Genomic DNA, 16,180 nt, shown 5'->3' with positions numbered 1-16,180 from the left:
TACATAGTTTTTAAACATTCCTAATAATAAATTAAATCCCTTGTGTATTATTTCTTTTTATCTACCAGATATGTGTATGAGACGAGTGCAATTTCCTATTTTTACATTGAGATTATAATGCCATACAATTATTTTACATAGGTTAAACGAATCTACTCAATCTGAGCATGTCTAATTTTAATGTGGTACATGTATTCCAATAATAATTAAAGTAACACAATCGCTCTATCGTTACAAACAATTTATAGTTGGAAATATTAGTTATTACAAATGTTTTACTTAATTGTCCCAGCGGTAAAGCATTAACGATAAACGTGAAGTGACAACTGTACCTAACCTACCGCAATATACGTTGAAAGACGATACGCATAAATATGAATAGTTCAATGGCTTTAAAAAAGTATAGACATTTGTAGTACTTACCTAATAAATTATTTATTTCATTTCTATTTTCCTTTGTTTAATAAAATTTACTGTTGTGATCGAGTATAAAGACGGCGGCGTAAATATTGACAACTAATATGTGTGTATCCTTATAGAAACGTACTGTTTAATTGGTCGTTGAATATCTAAAAAATCCATGTGTCATAGATTATATCTCTGGTTTCTGTACTACGTAATTAGCTTAATTTAAAAATATTATTATTTAAACAAAAAAAATTGTTTTTGGTGTTTGTTTACTTTAAATATTTGTCCATATTACAAAGAAAACTTTATTCCATTTTCAATAGAAAGTTTGCTGCAGGCGAAATCTAGTACATTATTTAAACAGCGAAAAAAACGCTTTTTGATTTGTATAATTTACCCGCGTAAAATGTGAGACAATTTGTTCGATCTTAATATTTTTTGAAGGCAAAATATTTTTTAGATTATGAGTTTTCAAGAAACACCACAATAGAGGCAGTCTAGTGCTTTCAGGTATATATACTCGATATATTTCTAAATCTGTAAATAAAAAAATAACTAAAGATTAGAAACAACTGTAAAATAATCCTGTTGTTACAGTAAGTCGAAAGCATTGACCAATTTTCTTCAAAGCTGTTTTATTATCATAATTTTTTTAAATGATACAACTCATTTGCAACCAAAAAGTATTGCGCCGTGTATTTCTGCTACGAAATAGCAATACTCATGCATCATGGTCTTCGAAGGTCGAAATCAAGCGACTCATCCACATCCACAACTAGATATTCAATGGGCTGGTTATTCAAAAGATCGTAACACCGGGAGACAACTAAAAGTTGCCTGGTACGCTCCTATTTTTTTAGTATTGCTTTACAACGCAGAAACGTCGACGTTTAAATAACAGAAAAAATGAGGTATGTTGCGGACATCGTAGACTCGGCTCCGTAATAATGACTCCATTCTTTAGGAACACAAGATCCAGTTACGAGTCTCGGTAATTGTTCATTCTCAAATTTTTATAATACAGTAGCTTCATTACGTGAAAGAAAGGTTACCTTATGACAAAAATTAGTTGTCCAGGGTAGAGTTATTGGCTCTAGATTCTAAGTTCACTCAGAGAATTGCTACAACATGGACCCTTGCATGTAATGAAATGACTGCCCTAGCAAGACAGAGGATCAACATTAAGTTATTTATACATTGCATGCACATGTAATTGCAAATCATCGATGAATTTTATATTTCTTTTTATACCATCTGTTCCATGGTAGCACATAAAAGAGAGAATTTTGTTTTAAAACTTTCTTTTCACAATCTCATATATTATTTTCTTTCATTATATCCTTTCTTGCGATTATTATCTGTTTCATTATTTCGGCTTTTAACCGTACATAAAATTCAAAAGAGTAACATAAAAAGGAAAAAAAAATCATGAAGCAAAATTCATCGGTCGGATGTGTCAAATACTTTTACTTTTGAGATACCCAGAGCTCTTACCCTAAGTAAAGGCATTACTACGTCATTGGTAAGAGGAAAATGTGACTAATTTCGTAAACTATTAATATTCAATAACTAAGGCGATAATTAAAGACGTGCCCCAAAACATTATGACCTGACCCATTGGCATTTTGTCACTAACGCTTTGAATCACGTACATACTATAAACGACTTAATTAAGAAATGGCGTTTTAAATATGAAAAAGGTTATGCACAATGGCTACAGCATAATTACGTAAATCATTCCTCAAATCCTGTATCCTATTTTGAAGCGGTGAAGAAGTTATGTATGCATTTATGTAAATATTATTCAAAACAGTATACGCAACATTATATATTTTTGAAATTTAAAAACAAATAATATTTATTAAAGATAGACGGTTGTAAGGCATATAGATATCACAACAAATTTAATTTAAATTCCCATATATTGTTGTTGTGTATTGAATGTAATTCCAAAAAGAGAAAGGTACAATCACGTAAACAATCTTTTTAAACAAAATCTAAATTTAACTTTATTTTTCTATAAACTAAGGGAAAGTAATATAATTTTCCAACAAAATATAGCCACTGGAAGCACAGAGCACACAAATTCTCATACAAAATATTCTGAACATTAAAATTTTGATCTTTTTGCTATTATCTTAGTAATGAATAACTGCGCTTGTGCCCAAACATGTAACCAATGATTTATTAAAAGGCACCGGATACTTCAAGGCTACTGGATGGAAACGTACATAGAACCGCCTACGGTATGTGTTTGAATGTTTGAATCTAGCACCATATACATAATTACCATTGTTTTACATATAAGTGTCGATAAGTACTTTAGATTATCTATCCCATGGAGGATGGCACAACATAATAGGAATTAAACATTTACTTATAGCTTCTCAGATTTTAGACTATTTTATTATCGCGTTTACCAACTTCAAGATTAAACAATTGAATGCTCATAGTTTGTATAATCGTGGTTATTAAGAAAAGGCACGTGCCTGCATGTATGTGTTCAGAAGCCTACGTGACCGAGCAGCCTGCGTTAATGGAATTTCTGATTGTCTTCTCATTTAATAAACGTTATTGGCCTATTAATTCGAACGGCTAATTAACATCGAGTCTAATTAGTTTTACCTTTAATGGTTTTATGATATATACATTTGTGTTAAAATGTAGACGTTTATAGATGTTTTAAGAGATGCTATTTAAAAAGAGATACTACTTTGAAAAAGATTTTATAAGAATTTAATTAAAATTATGGCATCCAGATGCTTATTTATAAACTCTCCATACTTTGACACTGCAACAATTATTATTGCTTTGACTTTATAATGTTAACTTTGCTCATTAATAATTTTTAAAAATCATATAATACATATCATAATCTTTTACGAATATATTTAAATCTATTTATGTGCTGATGTCCCATGTTATGTGTTTATGTCCGATGAGTTATACTTGCCAGCAGTGCTTTCTACTCCAGAACCTTAGGTCCCAACGGCTATCTGTTCTGCGTGCCATATGATCTGCTACTACATCTTGCCAACCCGCTGTGCTATAGCTATGAGTGGTTTAACAATTATCTATAAATTGATGTTACTGAGAATGCAGTGAAAACAGCGATTATTTAAGTTGTTATCAGTGGATGTACATGCATAACGAACAATCAAATATGCGGACGGATGAAATTTGCCACTCAGATACCCTGTATTTACAAAGTTGATAACTTTAAAGAAAAACACGTTTCAAGTAATCTATTTATTGTTAGATAATAACTTTTCTCGCTAATCTCCTTATTACGATGATTAAAAAGAAATAAAAGTAAATTGAACAATTAACCTGTTTCAACAGGCAAGTCCAGACACTCAAAACGTTTCCTGTACAAACTGTACACTCCTCTTAAATTATCAATGAAATATTCTTCGGTTACCGTCATGTGAACCATGTATTGCTAATTATTATTAATTCATGTGTGTTATCTGTTATTTCTAAAATTTAAATTAAGTCTATTTTCATTTTATGTATCGATAAGCTTTTATAACGAAATTGCTAATAGTAATATAAAGAACATGGTTGACTCATAAAAGTTTAAGGCTGAATACACGCTGCTTGAACATAGCACACAATATTTTATATCTGTACATCTAATTGCATAAAATGCAAAACCGGTTTAACTCAAAAACCGATACGAAACCGAGAATTTTCATGTTTTTTTATCATGGCAAAAAATATACGTAATTCCATACTATGCTTAATTTTAAATGATAGCTAATAAATTAAGTAAATTATTGTAACATTTAAAAAAGTGATTGGTACAAACCATTAAAACATTTTAGCGATATATGAAACCATGGTGAATCAAATGGTGATAAGAAAATTATGATGTATGTTACACAAAACATTTAATCGACCCCAGAACCTTGAGGCAGAAGAAACCGCCAAACATTTTCTCAAATTCAAAATACTCGTATGCAGTGAAAAAATTTTGGTTTACATGGGTAAATGCGATTTCGCTTTGTCTGGCTGTATATTTGTACTTTGAGAAAACTTAATAGTCCATTTCAATTCCAAAAGGTGTGATGACCGATAGAGTGATCTGTGTGATATTTGAATGCACATAATTATTATCCATATCTCTTGTCGTGTCTTTTGCACATGCATCACAACGGACCAAGGTAAAATATAAGTGAACATGTTTGTTATTGCAAGGATAACTCTAAACTAATATATCACATAACGTGATGGATAATTATTACGTATTATGACATATTATACAGAAATATATGATATGCGTATCTTCCATGGACGACCAAAGAGCGAGTTGGCAAGTTGCAGTAGGCAGGCCGCTAATAATAGGCCTTATTGGAAATTAATGACGAGACTTATGTTCAGTAATAAACTTCCTACGGCTGAAATGATGACGATGACTTATTATTTCGGGCGATCAACGAATAATCACATGAAACACACGGAAGTTCTTTATTAAATTTAAAGAATAAACTTCACGACGCCTGGCAAAATATATTTGCAATAATTTCTTTTAGTATGTTTTTTACGTTGCCAACATTAATTACACAGATAGTAGGAAATATACATAAAAACCAAAAGCACCATTATTTTATACAACTACAGCATCGGATGATGTTGGAATTAATTGCTAAGATTAATCCTTGACCAAAAAGATTCCAAATTAAAGTTTCGAGTCTGCCGAATTATATTATAGTCACTGTTTCTTCAGGGAAATCATGCGATGTGGTAACGGATGCTCCACAGGGTATCTCAAGAAGAACTTTTTTTTTCTAACAGATATGAATATCACTGACATGGTTTCAACTGCACGGTGCCACGATCGATGATATGTCACGCATCCACCAAAATATTAAACTTATTGCATACCAAATTTCCCAATCGCGTAATTTTACAAAATAGTGTGTGTTTATGCTTATAACAAAGAGGTAATCATATCGATCTCAGCTTTAAAACTCAAAATGGTGAGATTAATAACTGCCAAAAAAGAAGTAGCAATTTGTCAAAATTGAGTGTCTGTTTTAAAGGTTTTATCTACATAATCATAATCTGTATAAATGATTTATAGTGCATCCTTTAATAATAGTCAATCCTTAGATTTTCAAAATAATTACAAGTTCAATAATTTTTTTTAAATAATTTAATTTGAAAAATAAAGTTCTTCTGAAAAGACGTAATTCGTAACTAATTCGTAGACGAAGCAATAACAAAAAATACTATAATATAAGATATCTTTAGGTTAAAAATGCTATTTAAACGACAAAATTCAAAAGGAAACATTAATTTTATTTTATTATTTATGGACTCACTTATTAAATAACAACAGTTGACGATGAAAAAGAAATTTTGTATTAAATACATAGTATAAACATTAAGTCAACGCTGTGACCTAGCTGGCATTTAATAATATAAAATAATCCATATTTTTTCGTTTAATTACATTAAAACACTTTGGAAAATGATGCAGAATAAAATTATAAAAAGCATGTTTTATTTATTTCCGTATTTATGTAGTCATTCCGAATAAAATAATATTTTGAATATATTAAACAGATTTTATTGCGTGTTTAATACTTGCTATTATTTTTTTAGCAAAAGTACTTAAAGACTGATTTTTTTGAAATAATTTTGAATAAACACTACTAACATTTAATACAATAATCTATAGACTTTAGAAATTGATGCAAATTAACGTAATAAAGAGTTTTTCTCGTTTATTACTATATTTTTCCGATATTTTCGTATATCATAAAATTAAAGATAAATATTATACATTTTTCACAGTAATTTTTTTTTGGTAAAATTAAAAAATTATAATTGTTATTTTGTTAGAATGTATATAAAGGATGTAATTAAAGGATACAATTAGTTCATTTCACATAATTCAAGGCGTGTGTCAGCCGGCGTGCATGCCGGCAGCGCGGGCGCGGGCCTGTAGGTATGGCAGCCGATCACGTGATCCCATTGACGTCAATACTGACCTCTGGCTGCGACGACATGACGGCACCGGCCTGCCTTCTGCCTATCGGAGCCAAAATACCCTACACATACTCGTGCGGGGCGTTCGCTTCCTTTAAGTTATCCACGTACGAGATACGCATGCTTCTTTAATTAAGTATGGTAGAAACGACAATTGAAATAAATTGATAAATTTACTTAGAAATAAACAATAAACTTTGCTACATATATAAAAAAAAATCAATTTTTATATAAATTTTAGTGATACATCATAACTTTACTAAGAACAAATCATTAACTGCTTGAAATGTGTAAGTTGTAGATACCTGTATAACGAATATTTTATGCGCAGTTTTAAAAAGAACTTGTATTATGAGATTTAATAACTACATAGAGTATTACTGGATACTTCGTATATATGATACTCTAGTGTTTTTGATAAACTCGCATATTGGAAAGTAGAAATATTCTGTAATGCACTACTTCTTGTCATTTAGACTTAAAACTATATTTGAATATATATATATATATAAGTATAATATGTATAATATGAACTCTTTGTTTGGTTAGTCCAAACAAAGAGAAAGTAAACTATTTGAATTTTACTGTTCGATACATGTTTTCACGTTTTATATTTCGAGCACTAAATATTTTTATTTAACTCAAATATCAATTTTAAAGCAATACGTACGTTGTTCTGATTTTTGTTTTCATTTTATAATTTGCAAATAATATTACAAAAAGTTTTGACAACGTAAACTTTGTTTTTTTATTGGAGAGCATCGAGGCTAACAGGTTGGATTTGATCACCTTGAGTTATGACGTCGTCCTTCTCTTAATCCCAACAAATTTAGTTGCTCCGTTGGCCCTGCACTGGACTATTAATGTTAATAGAGGTAGGCCTGCGACTGAAAAGACCCACCATAAATTCTAGATTTTGCTTTAAATTATTATTACAATTTTCAGCATTTGGATGACTCCTTAGAAGGATCAATTGTAGTAATGATGAGACCGTCTTCAAGAAATGTATTAAACCTCTTTCTCAAATTTTTAAATTACCTTAAAAGAGTAGATGAACGAACTTCTTAGCAACGATTTTCCTAAAACGGCAGCAATATAACGATTAAGTTCATAAATGAATTTAAATTTTTTTTACTTTATTATTTCCATTTTAAATGGCTATTTAATTCATATTTAAGAATATAGAACTCGGGCTTCAAGCAATATAAATTGGTCTCGCTTGACCCAACTTAAGTTTATTGGCTACTGTATTCATTTCATTCTTATATCAGTAAAACACGTTAACTTATAGTTATAATTGATCAAAAGATTTTTAAGAGAAGTTAAATAACATAAATAATTCGATATAAACGTGAACGGAATTTGACAACTGGTGACATAACGAAACTTTGACCATGATCAATGACATAATGCGCTTACGTAAGTATTATGTTATGTTTACCATTTCTTTGATGTTTTCAGTTTTGCCTACATAAATCAACATTTAAAGGCTTTACGCAAGAAACAACTTCAAATAGAAACTGATTGAAGGTTCCATAAAAAATTTATCTCGAGTTTGTTCGTATAAAAACGTTTTGATACATACGTTTCTAATCGTCATGACAACATATCCAATTTTTTAACAATTTTTAACAATTTAGGTTTTTCGACGTTCTGCCACTTTAATGAAATTATTCGTGGTTATGAATTACTGTCAACTCCGTTGGTTGTTTTTTGATATCATCTAATAAATACCAACAATTAAGTCCCACATAGTACTTTTAAATCAAGTAACAATTAGTGTATTCACCTAATGTTATGTTAAATTACGTGATCTTATCTGTGATTGCTAAACACACATATCCTACATATATAACCTTTTTTCCGTTAAAACTGTACGTTGTCTCAATACGAAAGTAAACGTATGGTCCTCTTCAAATCTGAGGTACAGTCATATTTATACAAAATAATTCGAAATAAAAATCTGCCTTTCGTAAACGGTCTCTTACAAGACACCTGGAATTATTTCGTAATAATTGATAGGATCTTCTCTTTTCTAAGTTTCAGATAATAAAAACACCGTAAATTATTCTTATATTCAATTTAAATTTTCAAAGATTTTGTACAATAAAGGAATTAATTAATTATTGTTCACAAAAATGACAAGTTCTAATAATGTTACGTTTTAAATTTGAAAGACAATTAATTTTATTTATTTTGAAACTTGGTATAATTTTAATTTCAAATTCTCTATAACTTTTACAACACTATTTTAATCTGTGCGTGATTACTTCCAATTTGTTCAACTTGTTTTAAATTAGTCCATTTTAAAAGAAAACTTGTATATTTTTTTCTTTCTTCTGTACAATCAGTTATACTACACGGTTCATACAGAAACTAAAGTGATTTCTTAAGTCAATTATAATTTATATACACAATAATGGATAATGACAGTGACAAATGGAACATATAGAAGACATCGATAAAAACAATTTTAAAACGATGGTGAAATTCTGCTTTAAATATTTAAACATTCATATCACGCGTCGTATTGGCAAGTGATAGGTACTTTAAATTTCACAAAAAAAATAAATACACGTGACTCCAAAATCTACTTACTATTTATAAGTTTGCCGCCATTTCGTTTTCTTTTACATTGGCGTGGTTCCTTGAAAATTGTATTAAGTCAAAATTTAAGCGACGTTCTTTTAGAAAACACACAAACAATGCTTACTAAATCGCGACGTTATCTACTTATTGTGGTTGTAGAAAAACTAAGATATTTGTATTCTTTCACCTTCTCAAGAAAAACAAGTTTACACGTTTGTGTTTTCTATAAATTACAATATCAAGAACAGTAGTAAACAATTAAATTTCTTTACTTAAATTAGTAACTAATGTAAATGTGTTTTAAGAATTTGGTGTACAGAATTTAAAAACAACAACATTAATACTATATAACATAAGTATTATTTTTATTGGCTCTATAATTTTCTGTCACAGTCCAAAATTTTAAAATATGATAAAATCTACCCGCAATGTTTTTTAACTTTTATTTCATTTACAACTCTATTCTTCTCGTTCACTTTAAAAGTTTTAGGTTCATCATTAATTTAATATTTTTAAAGAGTAATTTAAATTAGTTTCTTAATATTAAGTTATGTACTAATGTTAATTCCAGTGCGCTTTAAAATTGCCAAAAAAACAAACGTAAATTTTGACAATGAGTTAAATTACTGAACAACATATTCTTTGACATTGATGTATTGCAAATAATTGACCCATTTAAAGTTAAAGGAAGGTCGCATAAAAAGGTAAGTCTCCTTTAGTTAACCTCCATTGTAACCCATACATCTTATTATAAAATATTATGCTATTAAATAAAATGCCTGTAATTTAATAATATTTCAAAGTTTTTTTTTGTTTGTAAATATCTCAAATTATTTTATATGACGGCAATAGATTATGCTCTTATAATATTGACAATAACAATGTAACACGTAGTCGCAATTCAGCACATTAGAGTGTAAATTAATAGAAGATACGTCAATTCCATCTGATAAAATGCACATTTCTTATAAATTCTTAATTTTACATGAGATCATTGAATTTCATTCGATCCGCGTGAGTCTGAATAGTGTAAATGAACTTTCGTATTTTATATCCCATAATAAAGTTTAAATCTCAAGCGTAGTTTTCACAATTAATTGAAGTTCAAGTCTTGCTACTTCTCGTGAATGGCCGAAGTTTCGAAATTATATTATGTTTACCGAAAATTGCATACTCATCCAATTTGGGTGATTGTAATACACAATTAAATGTAACTTTACATATCATTATTTTTTCGAACATTATAATTCATTAAACTATTAGTTAAATCAATGGTTCACTACTATCAAATCATAGCATAAATACAAAGTATAATTATAATGTATAGTATATTATTATCAAAATGTATAAATATTTTTATTATACAAAATATTGCTTATTATAAAAAATACTAATTTTTTATCTGTTCATGATTACAAATAAATTCAAGTGTCAGTAATAATCACGCGCTTGATTAAAATTTGGTTTAACACAAAATTATTAAAAACTTATTTATATATTCCTGCCTGTAAAAATCATTAACGACATTCATACAAGCTAAAGTAACGCGTAAGTCATAAGCTATAGTCGAATGAAAGCATTAACTCCTACTAAACTTTTTTGAGTTCATGAGACAAATTATCACATTTCTCATAACGATGACCCAGATAACGATCACAAAACACCTGTCTTCAAGTGAAAACTTTTCGCATTCCGTTGACTGTTATCAAGAAATTTATGTATATATATATATATATAATATTTAGAAAAAAAATATTTCGTCTTGGTAAATGCATAATATAATATTTTGTTATTTATTTAACGAAAAGTAAAGTACTGTATGTTATTGGTTACATCATACGTTGGCATATAACACAATGTGTGATAAGCGTGCAGCTCCACATTTTTTCGTGTTCTTTCAATCTACTCACATGTTTTGTTAAAACTGTACCTTGTGGATAGCCACCTACGTTTCGATCACGTGCAGCTGACTGCCTGAATAGATGAAAAAAGAATAAGCAAAAGTATTCAAATCAATCGCCAATCTCTCCCGAAGCGACTAAACAGGCAAATACATTAAAAAAACAAATCTTATCTTCATTTTCTTCTAAGTTACTTTCACTAATCAGTGGAATTAAGCATCATCGGGGGAGTGTATTTTTAAATTAAGAATGATATCAAAAATTATAAAAGATCTATGACTTTTTTTATTATAAAATTAGCCAGAACAATAAATTAATTCAAATTTCAGAATAATAAAACCATTATATACACCGGATAGTACACCAGAAAGAAATTTACATAATAGTGTTTAATTTATGTGAACAATGTCATCCCCTTTACACGTAATTTTAAGACGCAATATATGTTAGCAGAAAAATGCTTAATTTCCTAAAGTCGAAAAATAAATTATACAGCAGTAGTCAAATTTTCATTAACTAATATTTCAAGAATTAGCCATGACGTTCATCTAAATGTACTTATAAAAAGTAATGTAATGAATGCTAACGTCATTCAGTGTACAATTTTAAATGTAAAATATGTTTAAGGAAGCAGAACCCATAAATGAATTACCAATTCCATTGGGCTTAATAAAAACAACTTAAGTGGGTATAATTTAAGCCATTATTATGCGATCACGTGCGAAGTATAGATTTGGTATATGAAAGGAAGATATCAAACCAAAGTAAGGGGGAAACGTGAAAGACGGTAAATCACCGGTCGATCCCGGTCACTCACCGTCGACGCACGCTTATGTAAGCTCGAAAGGTTCCGGACTATTCCGACAAAAAACGTTCATTTGGTAACATTGGAAAATATAATCAGATCTTACTACATATACTCTTACAAAATACGTGTGAAAAAACTTGACATTCTGGAAGCGATATAAATTTATTCTTTTGATTCATTTTTTGGCTGATAAAATTGTATAAAATACATATTACTTTCAAATTGTTTGAAATAAACTATTCTTTACGGAAATAAAAATCTTGAAAAGGACAAAGACCTAAGTCTACCAAAGCCGAGATTCTATTTATACATCAAATCGTAAAACTAATTGTTTATTAATTGTTCATTACTGTGAATATACTGTTGGTACATTACAGTAAATAGACTATAAACATAACAGACAACTGTTGTTTCCTGATACAAATAACTTTAATATAATGTAAAGAACGATATATTTTAGACGAGTGTTTATATGAAAAACTGTCTTACATAAATTAAAAGTAAAGAGATGTAAAATAAAACAGGTTTTCTCAGCTCAAAATTGCATAAGCCGTTGATGTTTGATCATTTTTTATTTACTTTTAATATCCTATAAAAACCTTTGTGATGAACTCATTAACAAAACTCTTGATAAATAATATACATTCATTTAAAGTGAGCACACTTATCGCTAGCGAGCAGTAATTGATGAGGTATTGACATCTCAATCGCACTTTTTTTAATATAATTAATTAACTACAAATTTATAAAGTTGTTTGACCGCGGAGTAATACAAATTGCAGAAAAGTAATTGTCAAGATTAAATTACTCGTAAGGTAACTAATTATTCAATTCTCAAGGGTTCAACCATCTGTTTTCAAAATGTATCTTCAAACTTTGAAGGGTATTCAATAAGTGTTATCAGTATTATTTTATAGCACGGCTGATTTATCATGACACTGATACTTTCTGTATTATATTACGGACTGTAACAATTCAAATCAATTTTTTATTAAGCACATACACATCAATGTCGAGTAATTGTGCAAATTAGTTATTGTAGTGTAGAAACATATTTTGTTAAAAACTGATTGTAAAAAAGTAATTATCGAGTATGGAAAAATATAACTAAGTTGTTTGTTGATTGATGTACCTAACATATATTGATTTATTTACGTATATATTTATCTCTATATTTGTATGTAGAAGAGTTATCGATGTAAAATTTTATAAATACCTGCAATAAAAGAACGCAAAAAACAAGTAATACGATTAAAAGCAGGATCGAATTTTGCATATTAAGTTTGATGAAGTCTTAGTGCAGAAAACTATTCTATAGAAAGAACCCTACAGGCAAAAAAGCGGACGAGATTTTTTTAAAGATTTTTTGGTCGAAATTTGTAACCTTCTTTAAAAAAAGTAACTCATTGTTGCTGTCTAAATAATTTCTTAGTTAGTAAATACCTATACATAAATCATCCGAGTTATTGATCATCCCTATCCTGCTTATAATTTTTAGTTGTTTTTTCAGCAGTGTAATCCATACAATTACGAAAACAAAAGATTTTATGTATTTAAGTTCTTTTAATAATACGTGTTTTCACAAATGCTTCTCCATATAACATTAATCAAAGATAAGATAAAAATAAGACAATGAAAACGTACAAGAGCAAACTTTACAGATATTCCAAACGAACTATCAGCCATGGATGGCTCTGCATCCCAAAGGCTGAAAAGGAGATCCCGATTGAAACGACTAAACTACCAGTACTTCTTCAGGTACTCGAAATTAGAGGCAAGTGTCAATGGACCGATCACCCTCTCGGTGATCGATCCATTAACACTTGCCGATCGAATTTCATCAAATTGACCTTTTACTGAATATCCTATGAAATGGGTAGAAACGACTTTTAAAAAAATGCATCTGCACCCTTTCGTCTAGGCTTCTTCTGATTGTGTTATGTATGGAACCCTTTATTTCAGAATTTAAAACAGACAATGACCATATAAATTTGCATTATTTGTAACATATAATACCAAAATATATATTATAAGTATCTTACCTTTGTCTTCGCAACGTGTTTATCTTTCCGGAGAACATTTATGCCGTTTCGAAACTGAAACAAAAATTTTAAATAATATTTGTCTCTTTAGACACATAAAAACTTAAATTAGACATCGCATTTTTTGCTGTTTTCATTTTGACCACTTTCTTGTGCATCATTAGTTCACTTATTAATTATTGATTGAGATTTGTAAAGAGAGAGAGTACATTTTTTTTAATTCTGAGAGTCCTTCTCTACGAGTCTGTTATAGAGTACAAGGTATCTATGCAATATGTTATCTTAGATAAATCGCAGTGACATCGAACGGTATGTTTAATACTATTATGTTCTTCTCTTACTTTTGATCCTGACATTCCAGTTCTTGCTTCAATCCGACCTGATGTAATTTCGATGAGAGTTTTCATTAGAAAAATTGATAGCTTAGTAATGTCTTGCGACTTCTTACCACATAAATTATTTTTACTGTAAAGGTTTTCGTCATCGTTGTCTTTTTAGCCCGTAGACTTACTGCAAGGCACAAGCTGCCCCCATAGACATCTATGGCGACCTGTTGTATGGTACTCTGAGAAAGCTGCTGCCCATCCTCTAGAAACTTGTAAGCAGTGGAAATCCTATATAATTCATGCACATAGTGTGAATCATATTACATGATCACACGTCTCAGTCCTCTTCTGTTTGGCCATTACTGCTCAAACTTAAGTTAAGCTTCTACAACTGTAAAATTATAATACTTACAGCACAATGAAAACAACCGAATAGGGAATGCGGAGGTGTCGGTGGATCAGATGTTGGTGACCGCGGACAACTATGTACTTGTGAGGATTCACGCCCGACTGCGGTGCAGGTCACCTGACAAGGAAGTGGACCGCTTAAAACCAATTCAAAATTGAATAAATTTCATTTCTTATTTAATTACATGTTTATTCACAGGTATCTACAGGGTCATTGGTAAAAGGTGTAAAAACTAATAAGAGGTATATTTCATTTGTCACCAAGCTTTTACACCTATTTTGAATTACCCTGCTTAAAGATTGCTCTCAAATATTACATTCACTTGTTTTTTCTATTTGAATGCGACAGACTAATAACATCTGGCAGTACAAGATGTTCAGAGACAATGGAAAACAACAATTAATATAAATAAATATTAACCCGAATGTTGAAAACGCTCTTTCTTCTACGAAGGGTGATCCAAAAGTACTAATAATCATTTATTTCCGGTTAACATAATAATTAAAATAAATTGGTTTCCTGTTGCTTAAGTATCCATTAGTTCAAGAAAAAAAAAATCATTTATTTTGTCAAGATTCCCGAGAACTATATTTATTTCAATACGAACTGCCGAGGTTTGAACTGCAGAAATTTAACCAAGGTTTATTTCTAATACCTCGGCTAGAAAAGAAATATTTACCAAAAACATTCACAGCGGCTTAGTGAAAACATAAGGAGACTTTCCTCCATATTCCACAGTTGCACGCTAGACGATTTCGTGATTGTTAACCGACAACTAAAAGAAGGGACGAGTCGATATTTCCATGACATGTAACCAAGCCGACGAACGAAAGCCGGTAAAATACTAAGTGTCACACACAGCAGAGAAGGGTAAGGTGTCCTTTTTTGGGATGCTGGAGGAATGTAATGGTGAACTCTTTGGATAAGGGAGCTACTATTGTGGGCTTCTATTACTCAGAACGATAAGAAAAAGATTGAGTGAGAGAAGGCGCAGTAAACTCGGAGGTCACAAATGTTACAGTTGCTATGTCTGCCTTTCAAAAAGCGGTTATTTTACTGATGGAACACCACACTTATTCGCCGGATCTAGCTCCCAGTGACTTATTTCTCTACCCTCCGCTCAAGGAACACATCCGGGGCAAGAAACTTACGACGATAGCGACGTGATGACCGCTGTTTGGGTTTTTTTTTTGTCAAAATCAAGTTTTTTCTAAGGGAATTCTAAGAGTTTAAAAAAGAGATGTATTAAATGTATAGACCTATTTGGTGATGAATTAGAACAACTAAATATTATTACCATACTCATTGTGTTTACTATTGATTGTCATTACTTTTTGATTACACCTCCTTACAATATGTATTATTTCCGAAATCATAGCTTTTTTTGAAAAGAGTGTATTATGTGTTAATTCACATTAAATGAGACACGTTCAACCCTTTAAAATTTTTACAGCTATAACCACTCACTCTGTACGTATCATTTAGTTTATTAATTTGAGCAACCTCTATAACAAATAATAACGTACAATCAATATTAACTTATTTTAAATTCTGCATATACAAACGACGCCATTGTATGTACATGCCGAAAGATCAGCAGATGCTGTGTGACTCACTGTTAATAAACGAATGTGTATATTGTTTAAACAGAATACCCTGGATTTCCCTTTTATTTATAAGCATTCGTTTAATAGAATAAT

General features: G+C 30.1%; 1 protein-coding gene across 1 annotated transcript in view; it reads right to left on the bottom strand.

The window, feature by feature from the left end:
• The window catches only part of IP3K1 (inositol-trisphosphate 3-kinase-like protein), a 71,824-nt gene that overhangs the window by 53,542 nt on the left and 2,102 nt on the right, over window positions 1–16,180 (bottom strand). The window contains exons 2-3 of the mRNA XM_068773393.1: window positions 14,484–14,597; window positions 13,746–13,799 (exon numbers count right to left, since the gene is read on the bottom strand). Coding sequence (XP_068629494.1) covers window positions 13,746–13,799; window positions 14,484–14,597 — 168 coding nt within the window. The remainder of the gene's footprint in view (window positions 1–13,745; window positions 13,800–14,483; window positions 14,598–16,180) is intronic.

Source organism: Battus philenor, unplaced genomic scaffold, assembly GCF_028537555.1.
Source record: "Battus philenor isolate CCGP_79_NKW_IND1 unplaced genomic scaffold, ilBatPhil1.0.hap1 SCAF_6, whole genome shotgun sequence".
NCBI classification, from domain to species: Eukaryota; Metazoa; Arthropoda; class Insecta; order Lepidoptera; family Papilionidae; genus Battus; species Battus philenor.
Note: the sequence above shows the minus strand (reverse complement) of the source record. Positions and strands in the feature narration are given on the sequence as shown.